Source organism: Triticum aestivum, chromosome 6A (genome assembly GCF_018294505.1).
Source record: "Triticum aestivum cultivar Chinese Spring chromosome 6A, IWGSC CS RefSeq v2.1, whole genome shotgun sequence".
Lineage (NCBI taxonomy): Eukaryota > Viridiplantae > Streptophyta > Magnoliopsida > Poales > Poaceae > Triticum > Triticum aestivum.
Window position 1 is genome coordinate 616,316,715 of NC_057809.1, and position 17,050 is coordinate 616,333,764.

At 46.4% G+C, this 17,050-nt stretch overlaps 3 protein-coding genes and 1 pseudogene across 6 annotated transcripts; 2 read left to right on the forward strand and 2 right to left on the reverse strand.

Moving 5' to 3' along the window:
• Positions 1 to 225: 225 nt before the first annotated feature.
• Positions 226 to 2,568, reverse strand: LOC123131432 (L-type lectin-domain containing receptor kinase SIT2-like; annotated as a pseudogene).
• A 640-nt stretch (positions 2,569 to 3,208) lies between these two features.
• Positions 3,209 to 5,498, forward strand: LOC123129119 (L-type lectin-domain containing receptor kinase SIT2-like). The gene has a single exon (XM_044549293.1). It carries the CDS (start codon positions 3,218 to 3,220, stop codon positions 5,195 to 5,197), a length of 1,980 nt encoding a protein of 659 aa, XP_044405228.1. The 5' UTR covers positions 3,209 to 3,217; the 3' UTR covers positions 5,198 to 5,498.
• A 1,056-nt stretch (positions 5,499 to 6,554) lies between these two features.
• On the reverse strand, positions 6,555 to 13,492 carry LOC123129118 (DEAD-box ATP-dependent RNA helicase 48). 4 transcript variants are annotated; one of them, XM_044549290.1, is made up of 14 exons: positions 13,288 to 13,492; positions 11,605 to 12,775; positions 11,094 to 11,200; positions 10,805 to 10,860; positions 10,484 to 10,708; positions 10,189 to 10,395; positions 9,968 to 10,054; positions 9,306 to 9,401; positions 8,993 to 9,208; positions 8,637 to 8,819; positions 8,047 to 8,543; positions 7,598 to 7,712; positions 7,349 to 7,483; positions 6,555 to 6,933 (listed from the first exon to the last, which is right to left on the reverse strand). In XM_044549290.1, the coding sequence occupies exons 2-11, from the start codon at positions 12,726 to 12,728 to the stop codon at positions 8,313 to 8,315; spliced, it is 2,532 nt and encodes an 843-aa protein (XP_044405225.1). In that variant the 5' UTR covers positions 12,729 to 12,775; positions 13,288 to 13,492; the 3' UTR covers positions 6,555 to 6,933; positions 7,349 to 7,483; positions 7,598 to 7,712; positions 8,047 to 8,312. The 4 variants fall into 4 exon arrangements, with proteins under 4 accessions (XP_044405225.1, XP_044405226.1, XP_044405224.1 ...); XM_044549291.1 differs by having other exon boundaries at positions 7,921 to 8,543; XM_044549289.1 differs by having other exon boundaries at positions 7,598 to 8,543.
• On the forward strand, positions 13,299 to 16,654 carry LOC123129120 (methionine adenosyltransferase 2 subunit beta). Its single transcript, XM_044549294.1, has 6 exons — positions 13,299 to 13,795; positions 14,736 to 14,895; positions 15,218 to 15,405; positions 15,520 to 15,643; positions 15,858 to 15,988; positions 16,231 to 16,654. Exons 1-6 carry the CDS (start codon positions 13,577 to 13,579, stop codon positions 16,360 to 16,362), a joined length of 954 nt encoding a protein of 317 aa, XP_044405229.1. The 5' UTR covers positions 13,299 to 13,576; the 3' UTR covers positions 16,363 to 16,654.
• The last annotated feature ends 396 nt before the right edge of the window (positions 16,655 to 17,050 follow it).

The following is a 17,050-nucleotide window of genomic DNA, read 5'->3' on the forward strand; positions in this document are numbered from 1 at the left end:
CATATAGTTTCTCTACTTGTTAACTAGTACTAGGACTTGTTCTTTCCCCCGCCAGCTTCTACAGGCGACAAAGCAACAAAACTGTATCCGCCATGAGCTCCTGTGATCAGTGACCAAGCCTAGGCCACACACGCGTGTCGCTAGCAAGAGGCGTTACATGCTCTCCTGATCAGGCTCATCTCACGTGCCACTTGACCAAGTGCCGGTGAGCGATGTATCTGGAAAAAAAAACACAAGAAGCCCTGGTAAGAGTTCATGAAACACATCGATGCAACAGATGGAAACATATGAGATACCATCTATAACTTCCGAACAACGAGCTTGTGTAGTTAGCATCATAAAAGTTAGCAAGTCAATGGCTCATTTAATTTAGAAAAAACTAGGTGTGCTATGCGTTTGGTTTCGCTTCACTAGGTGCCCAAAGCAGAAAGATTCCACATACAGTTTGCTGCTGTGCCGCAGCAGGGCAGCAAAAGGGCCTGAAAATACCGCGATTCTTACTTGACTCAATCAACAGTGTTTGTTTTGCAAGTGTCTTAAGGAGCAACCACTCCAAAGAGTAGCATCATTTTGGGCGTCAAAGGATGCGTTACCCAGCCTACGAAGAACTCCTTTTCAGACCTTGGGCGGGCTCACCTTCTTCTGAATCCAATGGAGGATCCCCATCTTTAGAAAACCTTGAAAGCTCTTCCTCAACTTTCCTCGAGGTGTTCTCTTGAGCTTTCTACAGGCCTTTGGCACGTGCATCCGAGCGCTTACAGGGCCTCCAACAATATATTCACCATGGGCATTAATGAGTGAACCAGTTTGCCATGTGTTGAGCACCCAGTCTGCTAGCACCAGAGGTTCACCATGGGCATTCGCCTCAATTGGTCGTCTTCCACATGCAACTTCCATCAGGAATATGCCAGATGCATACACATCTGTTGCCTTGGTTGCCTTCCCGAGCCTAGCCAGCTCAGGAGCAATGTAACCCCAGGTGCCGGCCACACGCGTGGTATGGGCGTCGGTTTCATGTTCGTGCAACCTTGCAAGGCCGAAATCACCTAGTCTTCCATTCATTCCATCATCAAGGAGCACGTTGCTAACCTTAATATCTCGATGGATAACAACTTGCTCCCAGTCCTCATCCAAGTACACAAGGCCGGCTGTAACCCCTTTAATGATGTGAAGCCTTTGATCCCAGCCCAGAGTTGGCTTATCCTTTTTATGCAAATACGTATCAAGGCATCCATTGGGCATATAGTCATAGACCAAAAGAAGCTCCTGCCTATGGCGGCAGTAGCCAATCAGCTGGACAAGGTTACGGTGGCGCAGGTGACCAAGAATGGCGATTTCAGCCATGAATTCTTTCATCCCCTGCTTTGATTCTGGAGACACCCTCTTGATTGCAATAGTCTGCTTATGGACAACCAACACACCCTTGTAGACCTTCCCAAATCCTCCTTTTCCTAGGAGCGCCTTTTTGTTAAACCCGCTGGTGGCAATAAAAAGATCTTTGTACGTGAAAGATTGCAACACCCCACAGTCAATTTCCCATTTTTCGTGTGCAAGGGTTTTCTTCAACCATGACTTGACATTGTAGGAAAAAATAACCACAAAAGAACCAAGACAATGGGAACCAAAATGACTGTTGTTAGCAGAGTACCCATGGGTAGGATGTATTTTCCATGATGCTCTTCTTCAGGAGGATTTGACATGACTCGATAGAGATCAAAGGTGTTTAGTGGTTGAGCTTGTCCATTTCTCATAAAACTCCATCCAATAACATATTGGCTGCAATTTGTTTGTCCATTTGCAGCAGAGAACCCAGCATATACATGCTCAAAGTTTGACAACAAATGTGAGAGATTGACAGGGGACGGTAACTGTGGCAGGCTCAGCGATTTAGACTATTCTACCTGATCACCAAGTTCTTCTAAGGTTACATTTAGCTTTTGCTCTGTGCCATTGTAGTGTATCCACACTTGCATTGGGTTGGCACTGCTAAGTTTGATGCTTTCGAATATGCTGTTGGCCCTATATGAGCTGGTGGTATGGTTAACGGAGACTAAGTTTTTGACATCAATCACCACACGGCCATTGTAGATGTAGTTGAGCTCGACTATAAATAAGAATTGCTCACATGAGTTAGGGCTGTTACCTCCTACATCAGCGAAACCCAGCTGGCCCTGAACCAATGAGTTGTTGTGCAGATGTTGCAGCTCCATGGTGGAAGAGAGCACGAAGGCTATGCCAGGAGCTTCGGTGGTGTCAGAGTTGATGGCGAACACGAAAGTTGTTGAGAAGGAGGCTCCACCACCACCGGAGTTACTACTGAAATCGAGGGGCCTGCTGTAGAAAGCATCCCCTTCTGTCAGGGTGACGCCACCGATGAGCCTTATAGCACGGCCTACCATAGAAGCTTGACCACTCAGCTTTAGATTTTCCTCGGAGAAGCCGTTGAAGATGAATTCGTCGCTGCTGGCAGTGTGCATAAATGCATGGAGGCTAACAACAACGGTGAGGAGGAGATGGCTACCCATGTCCATAGTTGAGTTACATTAACACTGAAGTATATGCCTACTAATTAATGGAGGTGGCAGTCCAGAAATTGTAGGGTTCAGAAATGCTGAAGATAATAGGAGACAACAGCTGGCAGCAGTGGGGATGCAAACGAGAATCTTGGACTTGTTTCAGGTGCGTCTTTTATGACAGGGCTGACTTGGACTTCAAGTCGTCGACCTCTCTCTGACGATATGTGTTCTCATCTTCACATAGGACCAATGACAGTACGAGTTTGCCACCCACCCGACAGACAACCTCCACTTTTCAGCAAGACTTGACCTCTATCAGCAATGTTTTACCCTCCTTGACAGACAGCCATTATTGTTGACAGCAATGTTTCACTGTGCTTTTTGACAGACAGCCACTTTTGTTGACAGCAATCACACTGCGTGTCTAGGACATGATTTTTCCGCGCAATGACAGACAGGTTGGTACTAGTTTAGGACTTCAGGTCATCGTTTATACTTCAAGTCGTCAGGGCTTGTACCTCTCTCTGATGATATTTGTTCTCATCTTCATGTAGGGCCGTGACAGTATGATTTTGCCACCAACCGGGAAGATCACCTTCACTTTCCAGCAGGGCATGACCTTTATATATATTTAATCCCTTTGGTATTTCATTCACTCACTGCTCTACAAAGCAAGCTAGTTAATTTTCTTGTTAGGCAGAATGCTTCATCTCTCTTGGCGCACCTACCTCCTTGTTCTCTTCTTCCTCTGTCTTGCCGACCACCTCCACACCTCCGACGTTATCGTTGGTAAAAATGAGCTGGTCTATAATGGCTTTTCAGCTGATCTGAAGCTTGACGGCAAAGCTTTGTGGATAGATGACCTATTGAGTCTAACCAATGGCCCAGGTGGTACAAGCGGCCATGCTTTCTGCAGTTATCCCCTAAGCTTTCAAGATAATCCTGGTGGCGTTATCTCCTCCTTCTCAACTACGTTTGTGTTTGTCATGGGTTTCAAGAAGTATAAAGTTAATGGGATGGCCTTCATACTTTCACCCACCAGTGACTTACCAGATGATTCGCCAGGCGAGTACCTTGGCCTCCCGCATTCTAACTTAGATGGCCATGCTTTCTTTGCCGCCGAGTTCGACACCGTCTTGAATGCTGAGATCGGGGACATTGATGACAACCATGTTGGGATTGATGTCAACAGCTTGGCGTCGGTTCAATCCCAAAGTGCAGGCTTCTATTACGGACACACTAGTTATTTCCAAACCATTGTACTCAGAAGCGGCAAACCAGTTCAAGCGTGGGTGGACTATGATAGCAAATCGCACCAGCTGAATATTACCTTAGCACCTTGTTGTATTTCTAAACCCCAACTTCCGTTGCTGTCAACCACTGTCAATGTATCCTCTTTGTTGTCACTGGGTCCAGTTTACACTGGGTTCTCTGCATCCAGCAGAAAAGTCTCCTCCAGCCATTATGTTCTAGGCTGGAGTCTGAAGCTAGATGGGGTGGCTGAACCACTTGACTACTCTGTTCTCCCTTTTGGCACTGAACATGAACTTCAACATCAATCCAAATTCCAACTTTTTATCCCTATGAACATTTTAGGTGCGCCAACGATCGTGCCAGCAGTCATCCTAATAGTTCTTGCTGTGCTGATCTATCGGCAACTGAGCAAGGCCAAGGAAGATGATGAGTGGGAGATCAAGTGTGGGATGCCGTCTTTCACATACAAGGAACTGGTGACTGCCACCGAAGGCTTCAGCAACAAGATGCTCCTCGGGAAAGGAGGCTTTGGAAGAGTGTACAAAGGGGTGCTGCCTACCACCACACAACATGTCGCCATCAAGCGGGTGTCACCGGAATCAAAGCAGGGGAAGAAGGAGTTCATGGCAGAGATCGCCATCCTTGGCCATGTCCGGCACCGAAACCTTGTCCAACTGCTAGGCTATTGCCGGTACAAGCAGGAGCTGCTCTTGGTCTATGACTACATGCCCAATGGCAGTCTTGATAGGTACTTGTATGACAAGACCACACCGACCCTGGATTGGGCTCAGAGGCTTCGCATCATCAAAGGCGTAGCTTCCGGCCTCTTCTACCTGCACGAGGATTGGGAGCAAGTCATCATCCATCGGGACGTCAAGGCAAGCAACGTTCTCCTCGACGACGACATGAATGGGAGGCTTGGTGACTTTGGCCTCGCAAGGCTGCATGACCACGGAGTCGATGCCCACACTACACATGTGGCGGGCACCTGGGGATACATTGCCCCTGAGCTGGCCCGGCTTGGCAAGGCGACCAAGGCGACCGACGTATTTGCATTTGGAGTGTTTACCATAGAGGTGGTTTGCGGGAGAAAACCAATCGGCCCGGCCAACACCAGTGGCGGCCTTCTTGCGCTGGCGGATTGGGTACGTGGCACATGGCAGGGTGGCTCGATCGTCGACGCCGTGGACCCTGAGCTGAAAGATTACGACGCGGCGGAGGTTGAGCTTGTGCTGAAGCTTGGGTTGCTATGCTCCCATTCTCTGCCCAGGTCGCGCCCATGTATGCGTCTAGTAATGCTGTACTTAGAAGGAGGTGCAAGACTTGCAGACTTCCAGCCAGCTTCTCATGGACATGAGGATGAAGAGATTGATCAGGCTTTGTGTGCATCTGCAGCTACGACTGTGACCATTCTTTCTGGAAGGTAATACTTCTGTTGCGGTGTTCACAACTTCACATCATCAAGCAAGGTTATCACCAATGCTTATTTTGGATCTCTGCAAGTTAACCTGCTGGGTGCGCGGGCCGGTGTGGTGTGTTGCTGATGATTGTAAACAGGAGTGGCGAATCCAGAGCGCATGGTAGGGTGTCGACTATGGTCACTTGGGTGGCAGAGTCGTCGGCCCGTTGGGGCGCAGCCTCGGGGCTGGCATGTTTGTATGGCTTGTTGTATCGGTCTTCGGACGGTTTTTCTTATTAACCTATCAATTCTTTTCTTCTATATGAAAATGCAGACCTCTTGTCCGTTGCTTGAAAAGAGGACAAATAAATCACCGGGAGCTCCGGTGAACTTGTGTCACAATGTTACTTGTCCAAGGGCCGAAAAGCTCTAGTTGCAATTTGCAACAATTAGAATGAAATTTGTTGGCACAACTCAGAAATAAATTGGACACGAGTAGTACTGATGATAATGTCAGATCCGCAGATCAGATTCATAATTTTAGATAGAAATGGTAGAAAACTGAATTAATCTGAATAGCTTCTTTGCTGAAGGTAACAGGGCATCACAAAACCACCTCTCATACATGCATACTGACTGCTTCACGGAACCTATTTTCTGATGAGTCAGCTGAGACAGTTATTCTGTATTTTCAGTTTTCATTTTCTGTCATGTCAAAAAAAAAGTTTTCATTTTCTGCGAAATGATGAAATTGGGAGCTATGCTCCATAATTCGAAAAAATAAGTTCCATTATCTCTATGATAGTGAAACCTGATCCTATCTGGGATCGTACAGGAGCTGGAGCCAGAAGTGGCACTATCATTGGTCGTCGACGACTCGACTTTGGGCGTTGGGGGAAAAAATGCTTGTTAGTTTCATTGGTTATGTTGTTCGTTTCATTGTGCAGTTGTGCCTTGCTAGTAGCTACCAGATGGAGTTGTTTTCCATCGCCATCCAGAGCAAAACTCCTACCATATACTCAGTAGTATGTGTGATCCCCGTTGAAAGATGAAGCCCGGTCAGAAAACTGAAACGACAATAGGAACCAAGTATATTCATAATAAGATTAGATGCTTTTCCCCCTCAAAAAAAAGATTAGATGCTTTTTCTTAAATAAATATCATAGCTTTTTTTAGTGGAAATAAATATCATAGCTGCATCTTTCTCTGTGTAAGCGGACGAGTTTGACGGGTGTGGGCCAGCATAGACCACCGCAACGAATCCAAGCGTCAGTGCTGGTCCTTAGACCTCGTACATCTCAAGGTGCTTGAAGAAATAAACCAGTATTTCTTTAAACATCGGTGCTTATTTGTAGAAGATTAGAAGCTTAATTAGCCACTCCTCCTATAAAAATAAGCATCAACTTGGGTTATCCGACTAAGCATCATGCATTGTACAAAGGCCTTAGATGCGGGTTTCTAACGACATTGCACAACCCAATGACTCGTGACACAGACAGATCCATCCAATCTGAAATTATATATCTATCTCGCATCAGTATGCATATAGTTTCTCTACTTGTTAACTAGTACTAGGACTTGTTCTTTCCCCCGCCAGCTTCTACAGGCGACAAAGCAACAAAACTGTATCCGCCATGAGCTCCTGTGATCAGTGACCAAGCCTAGGCCACACACGCGTGTCGCCAGCAAGAGGCGTTACATGCTCTCCTGATCAGGCTCATCTCACGTGCCACTTGACCAAGTGCCGGTGGGTGAGCGATGTATCTGGAAAAAAAAAACACAAGAAGCCCTGGTAAGAGTTCATGAAACACATCGATGCAACAGATGGAAACATATGAGATACCATCTATAACTTCCGAACAACGAGCTTGTGTAGTTAGCATCATAAAAGTTAGCAAGTCAATGGCTCATTTAATTTAGAAAAAACTAGGTGTGCTATGCGTTTGGTTTCGCTTCACTAGGTGCCCAAAGCAGAAAGATTCCACATACAGTTTGCTGCTGTGCAGCAGCAGGGCAGCAAAAGGGCCTGAAAATACCGCGATTCTTACTTGACTCAATCAACAGTGTTTGTTTTGCAAGTGTCTTAAGGAGCAACCACTCCAAAGAGTAGCATCATTTTGGGCGTCAAAGGATGCGTTACCCAGCCTACGAAGAACTCCTTTTCGGACCTTGGGCTCACCTTCTTCCAAACCCAATGGAGGATCCCCGTCTTTAGAAAACCTTGAAAGCTCTTCCTGAACTTTCCTCGGGGTGTTTTCTCGAGCTTTCTACAGGCCTTTGGTACGTACACCCAAGCGCTGCTTAGTGCATCGATCTGTTTATTCGGTTCAATTCAGGATTAGAGAAAGAAGACCAACCACTTTGCAATGTGATAAGACGTCAGGAGATAGCAGGAGGTTAACTGGTGAGATTGGAGAAAGTAAATAACCTGGGAAATAACAACCGGTTCTCCATGGGCTTTGAGAGGAATAATTAATCTTCAGTCTTCTTTCCACTTACGCCATTGTTTGCAGAATATGTACTACAATCCTCCGGCCTCCTGTCTGTAAGAACAAAAACCAGAAGTCAGCTGAGACAAGTAGCTACAAACAGCTTCCAGTATTTCTTCCATCTTAAATGTTGTAAAGCAGTGGCCTTTGACGTTCGCATTAGAATCGCATTAGTAACCCAACTGCTTCAGGAATTAAAGCAAGATATGGTAGGAACAGAAACAAGATGATAGTCTCATAGTTCATCTGACAACAAACTGACCTTAAGCTCTCACAGATAGGCTTGCCATAAACAGAGAAATAACCTATTTAGCTTTCGTCAAGCTAACTCCTGAAGAGACATTGATTTACAGAGTCCATCTTACATGAGAGACAAGCATGATATTACCTATGTGAACCCTCAAGAGGCACTTGGCTGCAGGCAAGCAGATCCCAAGAGTGAGGCTGGACAATATAGCAATAATGGCAAGGGTAACACATATCTGTCACAGTTGGCCAAAGCTCAATCACATGAGTGTAAGGCCGTAAGAAAAAAGTGAGAGTCGTTCTTCATTTGAGCCAGTCAACAAGACATCGATCAGTTTCAGACTTGATGTACTGTAAATTAGAAATAAGGCGAATTACAGAATGGGAGACAAAATGTAGCTTGGTTATTCATTTTCTTATCCGAATTCCTGGTACACCCTTTAACCCCATCTTCAAGGCGGTTTTCCTAAATAGCGTCGGAGGCTTTTCCATGCCGATAGAGACGCCGAACCTACTTGCCAGGTCAGCAAGCATGACTTTGTCTCTGCTAATATCAGCTATCGAGTTATAGTAACCAAGCCATGCATGGTATGCGGCTTCCTTGATGCTCATGTCAACAATCTTGATCGAATCATCAACCTGCGGTACCAGAAAATTCAGGAAAATAATCAGACGAGAATGTATGCATATAACATCGAAATGCAAAATATGAACAAGTACGCCGAGTCAAACCTTTTGTTTCATCTCCTGGTCAATCTGTGGCACAGGAGCCTTCTGTATTGGAAGATCATGTATCTCCTTCAAGAAATACTCTTCCCATGGCGCAATCAACAGAATTCCTTTCCCGGATTTACCTTCCCTTCCAGTCCTTCCAAGACGATGAATATAATGCTCTCTACCAGGAGGAACACCAGCCTAATACAATCATAATGTGCGGTTAGAGCAGCAATGGTGAAGACAACCATGCAAAGTAATGGCATTAAAGAGATAGCTGCCACTCCTGCAGTTGCTTTAGTCTGGGCAGATAAATGTTCTTGCTCAGAAACTTCCTCAGCTGTATTAACCATCAAAAAGAAAAGAAATTCTACCTGAATCACTAGGGTAACATCTGGATAATTCACTCCACGTGTTGAAACATCTGATGTTACCAGAATCAGGCGATTGGAATCCCGGAACTCTTCAGAAATACGTGTTCTATAAAGCTGGGGCTTTCTTGAATGTATCTCTCTGACGTTTAGCTTCAGATCTCGAAGCATTATATACATAAATTCAGTCACCATGGCAGTTGTGCAGAAAACTATCACCTGCATGCAATGGAAAGACATTAGTGATTTAAGAAATTGCAAATTTACCAGCAAATCATACTGCTTGATCAAGCGATGTGGGCAGAGGAGGCAGGACCTTATAGTCCACTTCCTGATCAATATGCTCTCGAAGAAGGCGATGAACCATATGAAAATGCAGTTCATGTGGTACCACGAGATATTGCTGTTGTACCTAAGCTCAAGAACAGAAGACATTAAGGGATCAATATTCTACCACACAAAATAAACCCATAACAGAAAGGCTATTACAGAATCATACTCCCTCCGATCCATATTAACTAAATCAGCAACAATTGTACTAAATCAGCAACAATTAATATGGATCGGAGGGAGAAATATTTTACTTTTAGATCAAATTCGTTCAGAAGTGCTGCTTGTGTTATCATACAACGTGACATTTGGCATAAATGTTTATGTGAATGTCGACATCTTTTGCATGACAAACTTCCAATGAAAGCTGAACAACGTGTAAAACTCTAAACAGCTAAATGGGGTCCTTTTCTTAAATAGAATGATGCAATAGAATACCATAGCATCAGCACATCAACTGCCTTATCCAAAAATAAAATAAAAACACATCAAACATCTGGTAAGGGGAATGCAAAGTGAGAATGTCAACCGTAACACTCTTTACTTGCAGAAGCCAGAATGAAACAAGTGCTTTGCAGCCACTAATGGAAGATTATTCTGTTTGTCATTGGTGCCAAATATTACTTGAGTAGGAGTAGAAATAGAAACCTTAGTAGGAGTTTCAACAGCCCCCAAGCCCACTGTATCAACAAAAACATGATCCTTGTTTAAAACCATCTGTGAAACCCTTCGAACCTGCCAATAAAGAATGAGAACCATCATTCCCATTTTCAGACCAGTGGGTGTCCATAAAGAAGGTAAACTGCAGATTATATGATACAAGAAAGGCACTCATGCTACAGGCTGTGGCGCTGTGCTGACTACATTACCTCTTTTGGAACAGTAGCTGAAAATAGTAGTGTCTGTCTTTGGCGTGGCAAGCTATCAGCAATCTTCTCTATGTCTTTGCGAAAACCCAAATCAAGCAAGTGGTCAGCTTCATCCAACACAAGCAATTTCAATCCCATCAAGCGGACAGAAAATGAAGATCTGTTTTCAATATGATCCATCAGCCTACCAGGTGTTGCCACTAAAATCTGAAAAGGGAAAACCCAACCATATTAAGTCAACCCAGCAGTTAGGAGTTTAGACTTGATCTTTGGTAGCTCAGTAAATGCTACAAACCTGGCATGGATCAGACTCTAATCGTCTCTGATCAAGCTTGAATCTGGTACCACCAATAAGAGACTGAACACCCACTCCATGATGGTACTTCACCAAAACATTTGCCTCAGCTGTAACCTGGACGGCAAGCTCTCTTGTAGGGCATAGAATAAGGGCAAATATTGGAGACACTCGATGATTTGTATGGCTCTTCATGGCATTCAAGACTGATTCAATTGCAGGAAGCTGTTTATCAATTCATGGCTTTTAATAAATTGGTTGAAGGACAACAAAATCGAAAGGAACAACATCCCAAAGTAACTTCTTGCAAATGAACATTACCAGAAAAGCTACACTTTTGCCGGTTCCAGTTTTGGCCTTGACAAGAACATCTTTACCTGCATTTAGACAGTGAGGAGTGAGGAGCAATTCCCTGATCGTTGCAAGGTTTCAGTGATAGCATCTTCAGATAGTTCATGCACAGCCAAAATGGTACTACTGGAGTCAAGTGCTAAATACAAACTACTGAAGTCAAACAACACGTCCCATGATATTACCGCCAAAAGGTTGTGATTCTTTCCCCGTGATTCAGGAAATTCGTTCACGAGGAAAGTGAAATAAGATATAATACCTTCAAGACAAACTGGAAGAGCTGCTTCCTGGACAACAGTTGTCTGTATATATCCAGCATCAGTGAGTGCTTCGACAGTAAGTGGGGAGATGCCACACTCATCGAATCTGAAGATAAAACAAGAACATGACTTGTGATGCCAACTCATCAAATCTAAGGAAAAAAGAAATATCATAACTTGTCGATAAGATGGGAATAATCACTATTGCAGTGTAGGATGGAGTGTGATTTGAAGAAGTTAATTCACCGATCATTCATTAATCTTGAGTTAGAAGGCATGTAAAAAAGCAGGATGTGCTACAAACATTATGTCTATCATTTGCATTACAGGTGGCCAATTCTTGTTTATAGACCAGTGCCTGACTAACAGAAAGAAACTTCATAAGGCGGCAACTTTGGTGAGTCATCCATGCAGACACTACTTGTTACAAAGTTAGCAGGCCACACAACAAATGAGGCAATTGGTTACGAGGAAAATAAACAACATCAGAGATAACGGCAAGAGTGTAACCTTTTATTGGTAAACACAGATTCACCCCTTGACTCGTAGCGCCTCCTCTCAGCACCCAGCACCTCCCTGTTTCTTATCTCCTCTCGCAGCTCTTGGATTCTACCAGTGATATCATCATCGCTTTCCTCCTCGTAGGACTTGAGCGGTCTCCTATCTCTCTTCATATCACAGTTCCTCAGAGCAGCAGTGCTCCATTTCCTCCTGATGGCGCTCGTCTCCCCCGGTTCATCATCTTCCGACTCGTCTTCCCTCGAAGCCACGAATTTTGCCAACCTCAGACCCCTAGCAGCCGGCATAACCTCCTCATCCTCGTCCGATGAATCCGGCCTCCATTTCTGGCCAAACCGCCGCGTGGCTGCTACAGAGTACAACCTCTCCTGAGTATAAAACAGAGCCAACGGTGTCGCCTTCCTGCCATCTCCAGCCTCGGCGAGCTGTCTAGCAACCAACGGCATCAGCGCAGCACCCGATTCCCGGCACGGCGAGCATGGAGGCATCACCGAGTAGCATCTCTTCGGACCAAAGAAGCCGAAGGACGCCTCCTTCCTCTGCAAAGGCATGCCGGAGCCCGGGCTCCATTGCCACCACCAGGGAGCCGCCGTCCCGTACCCTCTCCTCTGGTTGAACGCGGCGGGCAATCGCGGCTCATTTCCGGCTCCCCTTCCCGCCGTCGGCTCCCCAGAATCCAGCTCCTCCCAGTCCTTCCAGTCCCCTCCTCCCCGGGGCGGCTTCGGCTTCTCCCCTGACTCCACCTGCTTCCAGTCGACCATCCGGGCGCCGGACGGCAGGCTCCTCGCGGGCTGCTGCTGCTGATGCAGGGGGAGCCGTGCGCGGCGGAGCGGGCCGTCGTCGTCGTTCCAGAGGTCCTCGGCGCCAGGGCGGAGGAAGCGGTCGGCGAGGGCGCGGATGTGGGCGCGCGAGGAGGTGGGGCCGGCATGGTCGGCGGGGGAGGCGGGGGCGCCGGGGAGGTGGGAGGCGCGGATCTCGGAGCGGAGGCGGGCGAGGTAGAGCTGCTTCTCGTGGCGGAGCAGGCCCCGCTCCTTCCCCCGCGCCAGCTTCTCGTGCATCCGCTTGTGCTGCCACTTGGACAGCCCGCCCGGGAACGTCCGCGGCCCGCCCCCCATCTCTGGCTCTTGTCTGGCGGCGGCTGTATTTGGTTGAGCTGCAGATTCTGAAAAAGCTTGTGTGAAAATGCTAATTGACTGTAAAGCACCGATGCGTACTACTACATTGCCCGGTAATTCAACGATCATTCCCTTTTTCAAAGGAACATTCAGTTATGAATGAAGCAGTGCAAAGATAATGGCATCATACATACAGCTTCAGTAGAAGAAGATGGACCATACAAAATAGTACTACTGCATAATCTCAACAAATCATCTAATACTGTACATGTCATGCATACAAGCAAGCAATAGACGAGTGCAGTTGGTTCATACAAAGAATTTCACACAGCCACGTACTGACCAATACATCAAACAAGAGTTTGTTAATCCTATTTATTTGTGAAAAAAATAAGGGAGGCCTGCAGCGCGATGCGGCGCGGTGGTTGGAGGAGGGGCAGGTGGAGAAAGTAGGGCCCGGTCGGACCAAGGCCGTGGGTGACAGTGGCACAAGGGGAGGGAGGGAGGGAGGGAGGGAGGGAATGGGGAGGAAGGGTGGAGAGGGAGGTAGGAGGGGTACCTGGGCGGGCGCGGAGGGTCGCCGGAGGGGTCGGGGTCGGCGGCGGCGGTGGCTGGGGCGCCGGGGAACCCTATTCCCTCCACCTACCTATGGCTGGAGGCGTTCGGTCGTGCAGTCTTGGATGGCTTCGGACTCGCTGAGCTGAAGAGGGACGAGCGAGCTGGGCCAGCCCACCAGCGCGGGAGCCCGCGGCCTCTTTTTCCTGATTCTTTTTACTTTTCTGTTTTGTTTATTTATTTATTTTTGCTTCGCTTCGCTCGCTGGAGCGTCGGCAGTTGGCAGATCGGAGATGGAGAGGAGGCGGGTGCTGGTGGTGGGCGGGAGCGGCTACCTCGGCCAGCACCTCCTCGCCGCGCTCGCCGACGGCGGCGGCGTCGACGTGGCCTTCACCCACCGCCGCGGGGCGGCGCCGCGGCCGCTCCTCGACGCGCTCCCCGGCGCCCGCGCCTTTCGCGCCGACCTCCGCTCCGGCGACGGGCTCGAGGCCGTCTCCGCGTCCTTCGGCCAGGTACGCGCAGGCCCCTCCCCATTCCACGAGCGCCCCATTCCGTCCTGGTTAGCGCTCTTGTCTGCACTGTCTGACCGTGAATGGCATTTCGTCCAACACCTTTTTCGCCGGAGCTGCAGCCGGCCGGCACTGCGAATGGTTTCTCGACACGTCGGCCAGTGCGCCTGCAGTCCATCTGTCCATGCCCAGACGGCCCCTCGGCAAATCCGTAGCTAGAGGCAGCGCCTGCTGGCATTCACTGCTGTTGATTTACACTTCTTCACGCCTCAGCAGCCCACTAGCATTCAGTCTGGCACTGTCAGCGTTATCTCGACCGCGGGCGAGCAACGGCTCAAGTTCTCGGCGCCTCTGCTACAGGGTTGCAAACAACGTTGTACAGTACCATGGATGCCACAAGCTGGTCAGTTACCATGAATTCGGTCTTTGCCAAGTCTGTAGAAACGTTGTCTTTAGGTTCCTATAAATAGCTGACTATTTTGTAGCTGGGAGAAACGGTTTGACTGTGATGCAGGATTGTAATTTGTACCACTTCGCCTGAGTTTTCACGGGAGTAAACCGCGCATTCAGAATGCCAAGAATATGGCTTCTTGCAGTGCCAGCTAACGGTGCCACTGTTAATCTTCCACAGTGGATTTCTCTGCCAACAGTGATTCATTCTTACATGCCCGCACCGTTTACTGCTCAACCATCATCAGATCGTAATATCCGGAGATCATTTCTGTGCTCGCATAATTTTCCATTGTTCCTTTCATACTTGAATGCAGTGCATTTTATTGTGAAGTGTTGAAACACTTTGGGCTATCCAGTCTGGCAGAATCCGTAACTGTTTCATCAAAGATGAAACCTTGTGTATTACTCATCTCTTGCTCTTTTCATACTTGAGTTCGTAAACTCCCATTGCTGTCCTCTAACTGGGATAGTTAATGCTTGTCCTGTTCAGCCACATGTGATTGTGAACTGTGCTGCAATCTCGGTTCCTCGGGCGTGCGAAACGGACCCAGCTGCTGCCATGGCTACTAATGTGCCTTCTTCACTTGTCAATTGGTCACTGGGCTTCGGGAATGACAGGACTCTTTTCATTCATCTCTCCACAGATCAAGGTAGAGCACTCTTGTAAATTGATGTGTGATACATTCGTACTGTTATATTTGGCATCCACCGATTGCCCCGAATTTACAAGCAAGCATGCGTCCACTTGCTTTTTTTTAAAGGGCGTCCACTTGCATTTATATTTGTTGGTAATTAGAACTACTACTTGACCTACTTTAGGTTTACTTTATCATCTTGGTGAGCTTAATGCCAAGGGCAAATAAGGAGCTTACCAAAGTTATACCTTGCTGATTGCCTGATCCATAGTATACGTATAACTATATATTTATGTTGTGCCAACTCCAAATCTAATCTAGAACTCATGTGCAACAGTTTATGAGGGAGTGAAATCATTCTACAAAGAGGAGGATGAGACACTGCCGGTGAACATGTATGGCAAATCAAAAGTTGCTGCAGAGAAGTTCATTACTGAGAAATGCTCAAGCTATGCAATCTTGAGAAGCAGTATTATTTATGGGCCACAAACAATCTCTCCTGTGGAAAAGTCGCTCCCTGTCCAGGTAAGATAACCAATCACTCCAAAGCATTGTTGCTAAATTCATAAAACTGTTTGACTGCACAACAGTTGCAGAATGTAGTGTCTAATTAGAAACTGCATGCCTCTTTGGTTGCAGTGGATGAACTCTGTCCTTTCACAAGGCCAACAAGTTGATTTTTTTTATGATGAGTACCGCTGCCCAGTTTATGTAAAAGATATGGTGGATGTAATATTGTCTTTAACAAAAAGTTGGTTATCAGGTATGAAAAAGGTGAATTCAAGGTGATTTTATGGAGTTTAGGCATTAGGAATGCTCCTTTTATACAGTGTGATGGTTAACTATATGAAATCTGCTCTTTCTAAAATGCATTCAGTTTTTCATTTAAAACTTTAGTATTGTTCTCTGCATCTTAAGTGGTTTTATTCTTTATTATTTGTTTATCAATTGCACTGACACTAAAGCACATTTTGCAGATGGCAAAAAAATTCAGGTACTTCTGAATGTTGGTGGACCAGATAGGGTTTCAAGACTGCAGATGGCTGAGGCTGTTGCTGAAGTTCGTGGATATAGCAAGTCGATAATCAAATCTGTCCCTGCATCATCGGTATGAACTCTACCTCTGCTCATGTGAACTGTTTTCAGTGATAGTCGTAGTTCACAATGCACTACAGAACAGTCACGAACTTTACAGGTTGAATAAATTTTGCAGTTGTGCTAGCTTCTTTGCTCTTCCTTTATGTCTTAGGTTTCCAGCCTGTCTGCCTGAAATGAGTTCATTTGAAGCATCATGTAGTCATATGACCCTTTATCAGTGGCTAATGGCCCCATCCATTTATTATTATCCAGGTTAACCGGGGTGTAGCTTCACCGCCAGACATATCCATGGATATCACCAAGCTAACTCAGACACTCGGTATCCAGCCGATTACATTCCTGGATGGAGTCAGAGCTACACTTGATGCAGAAGCCAGTACATGATATTCATAAATTGTTTGTTCAAGTTCCTCCACAAAATATCCAAGTGTGACACAAAGAACCCCCTTTCTTTTACCTGACAAAGAACCCTTACTAGTTTGCCGAAATCGCAGCAGCGGTAGATTTTGTTGGATCTGTATGCGTGAAAGATGTAACTTTGCTACCATCGAACGACTTGCCCTTGGTTTTACTGTCTGTACCATTCTGAATAAAAATGGCATTCCATGTGTGCTCTTCAGAAGTCTGTACTTCTGGTCTGCCATAATATCACCAATGAAGAATCTTTTCACTCTGATGGATGATATTACGTTTGATAATTTTAAGTAGGATATCTTACTGACCAGTTAGGTTGGCCGGAATTTTGTTTCTCTGGAGGATGTCTTACTGACCCTGTTCTGTGTGAGCGGTATTTTATTTTGCAGTCTCGGTGAGTCACTCTGTTTTGCATACATCTAAATTAAACTGAACAGAAGTGCAGGTTCTTGGTGTGCAAGTCTGTCAATCAAACCCAAGCAGACAGTGGATGCAAGATTCACGCGGCCACGAGGGGAGACCGTGAGGCAGTAGCCTTGTGGCAGAAGCAACATGATTTGACTCATGCCCTTGTCTTGCAGAGTGGCCCAGGGACAAAGGTAAGCTAGTACTGCTACTGCTCCAGTGCTAATCAAGCATTGAAAGTCATATAGCTATG

What these genes read in the sequence shown, in the direction of transcription:
- LOC123129119 (XM_044549293.1), top strand. Translation starts at nt 3,218, where the DNA reads ATGCTTCATCTCTCTTGGCGCACCTACCTCCTTGTTCTCTTCTTCCTC.
- LOC123129118 (XM_044549290.1), bottom strand. Translation starts at nt 12,728, where the DNA reads ATGGGGGGCGGGCCGCGGACGTTCCCGGGCGGGCTGTCCAAGTGGCAG. An exon ending in GCAAAAGTGTAGCTTTTCTG is followed by an intron (nt 10,709 to 10,804) that starts GTAATGTTCATT and finishes ATTGATAAACAG; the next exon opens with CTTCCTGCAATTGAATCAGT. An exon ending in ATCAGGAAGTGGACTATAAG is followed by an intron (nt 9,209 to 9,305) that starts GTCCTGCCTCCT and finishes CATTGCATGCAG; the next exon opens with GTGATAGTTTTCTGCACAAC.
- LOC123129120 (XM_044549294.1), top strand. Translation starts at nt 13,577, where the DNA reads ATGGAGAGGAGGCGGGTGCTGGTGGTGGGCGGGAGCGGCTACCTCGGC. An exon ending in TCATCTCTCCACAGATCAAG is followed by an intron (nt 14,896 to 15,217) that starts GTAGAGCACTCT and finishes CATGTGCAACAG; the next exon opens with TTTATGAGGGAGTGAAATCA. An exon ending in AAAAGTCGCTCCCTGTCCAG is followed by an intron (nt 15,406 to 15,519) that starts GTAAGATAACCA and finishes CTTTGGTTGCAG; the next exon opens with TGGATGAACTCTGTCCTTTC.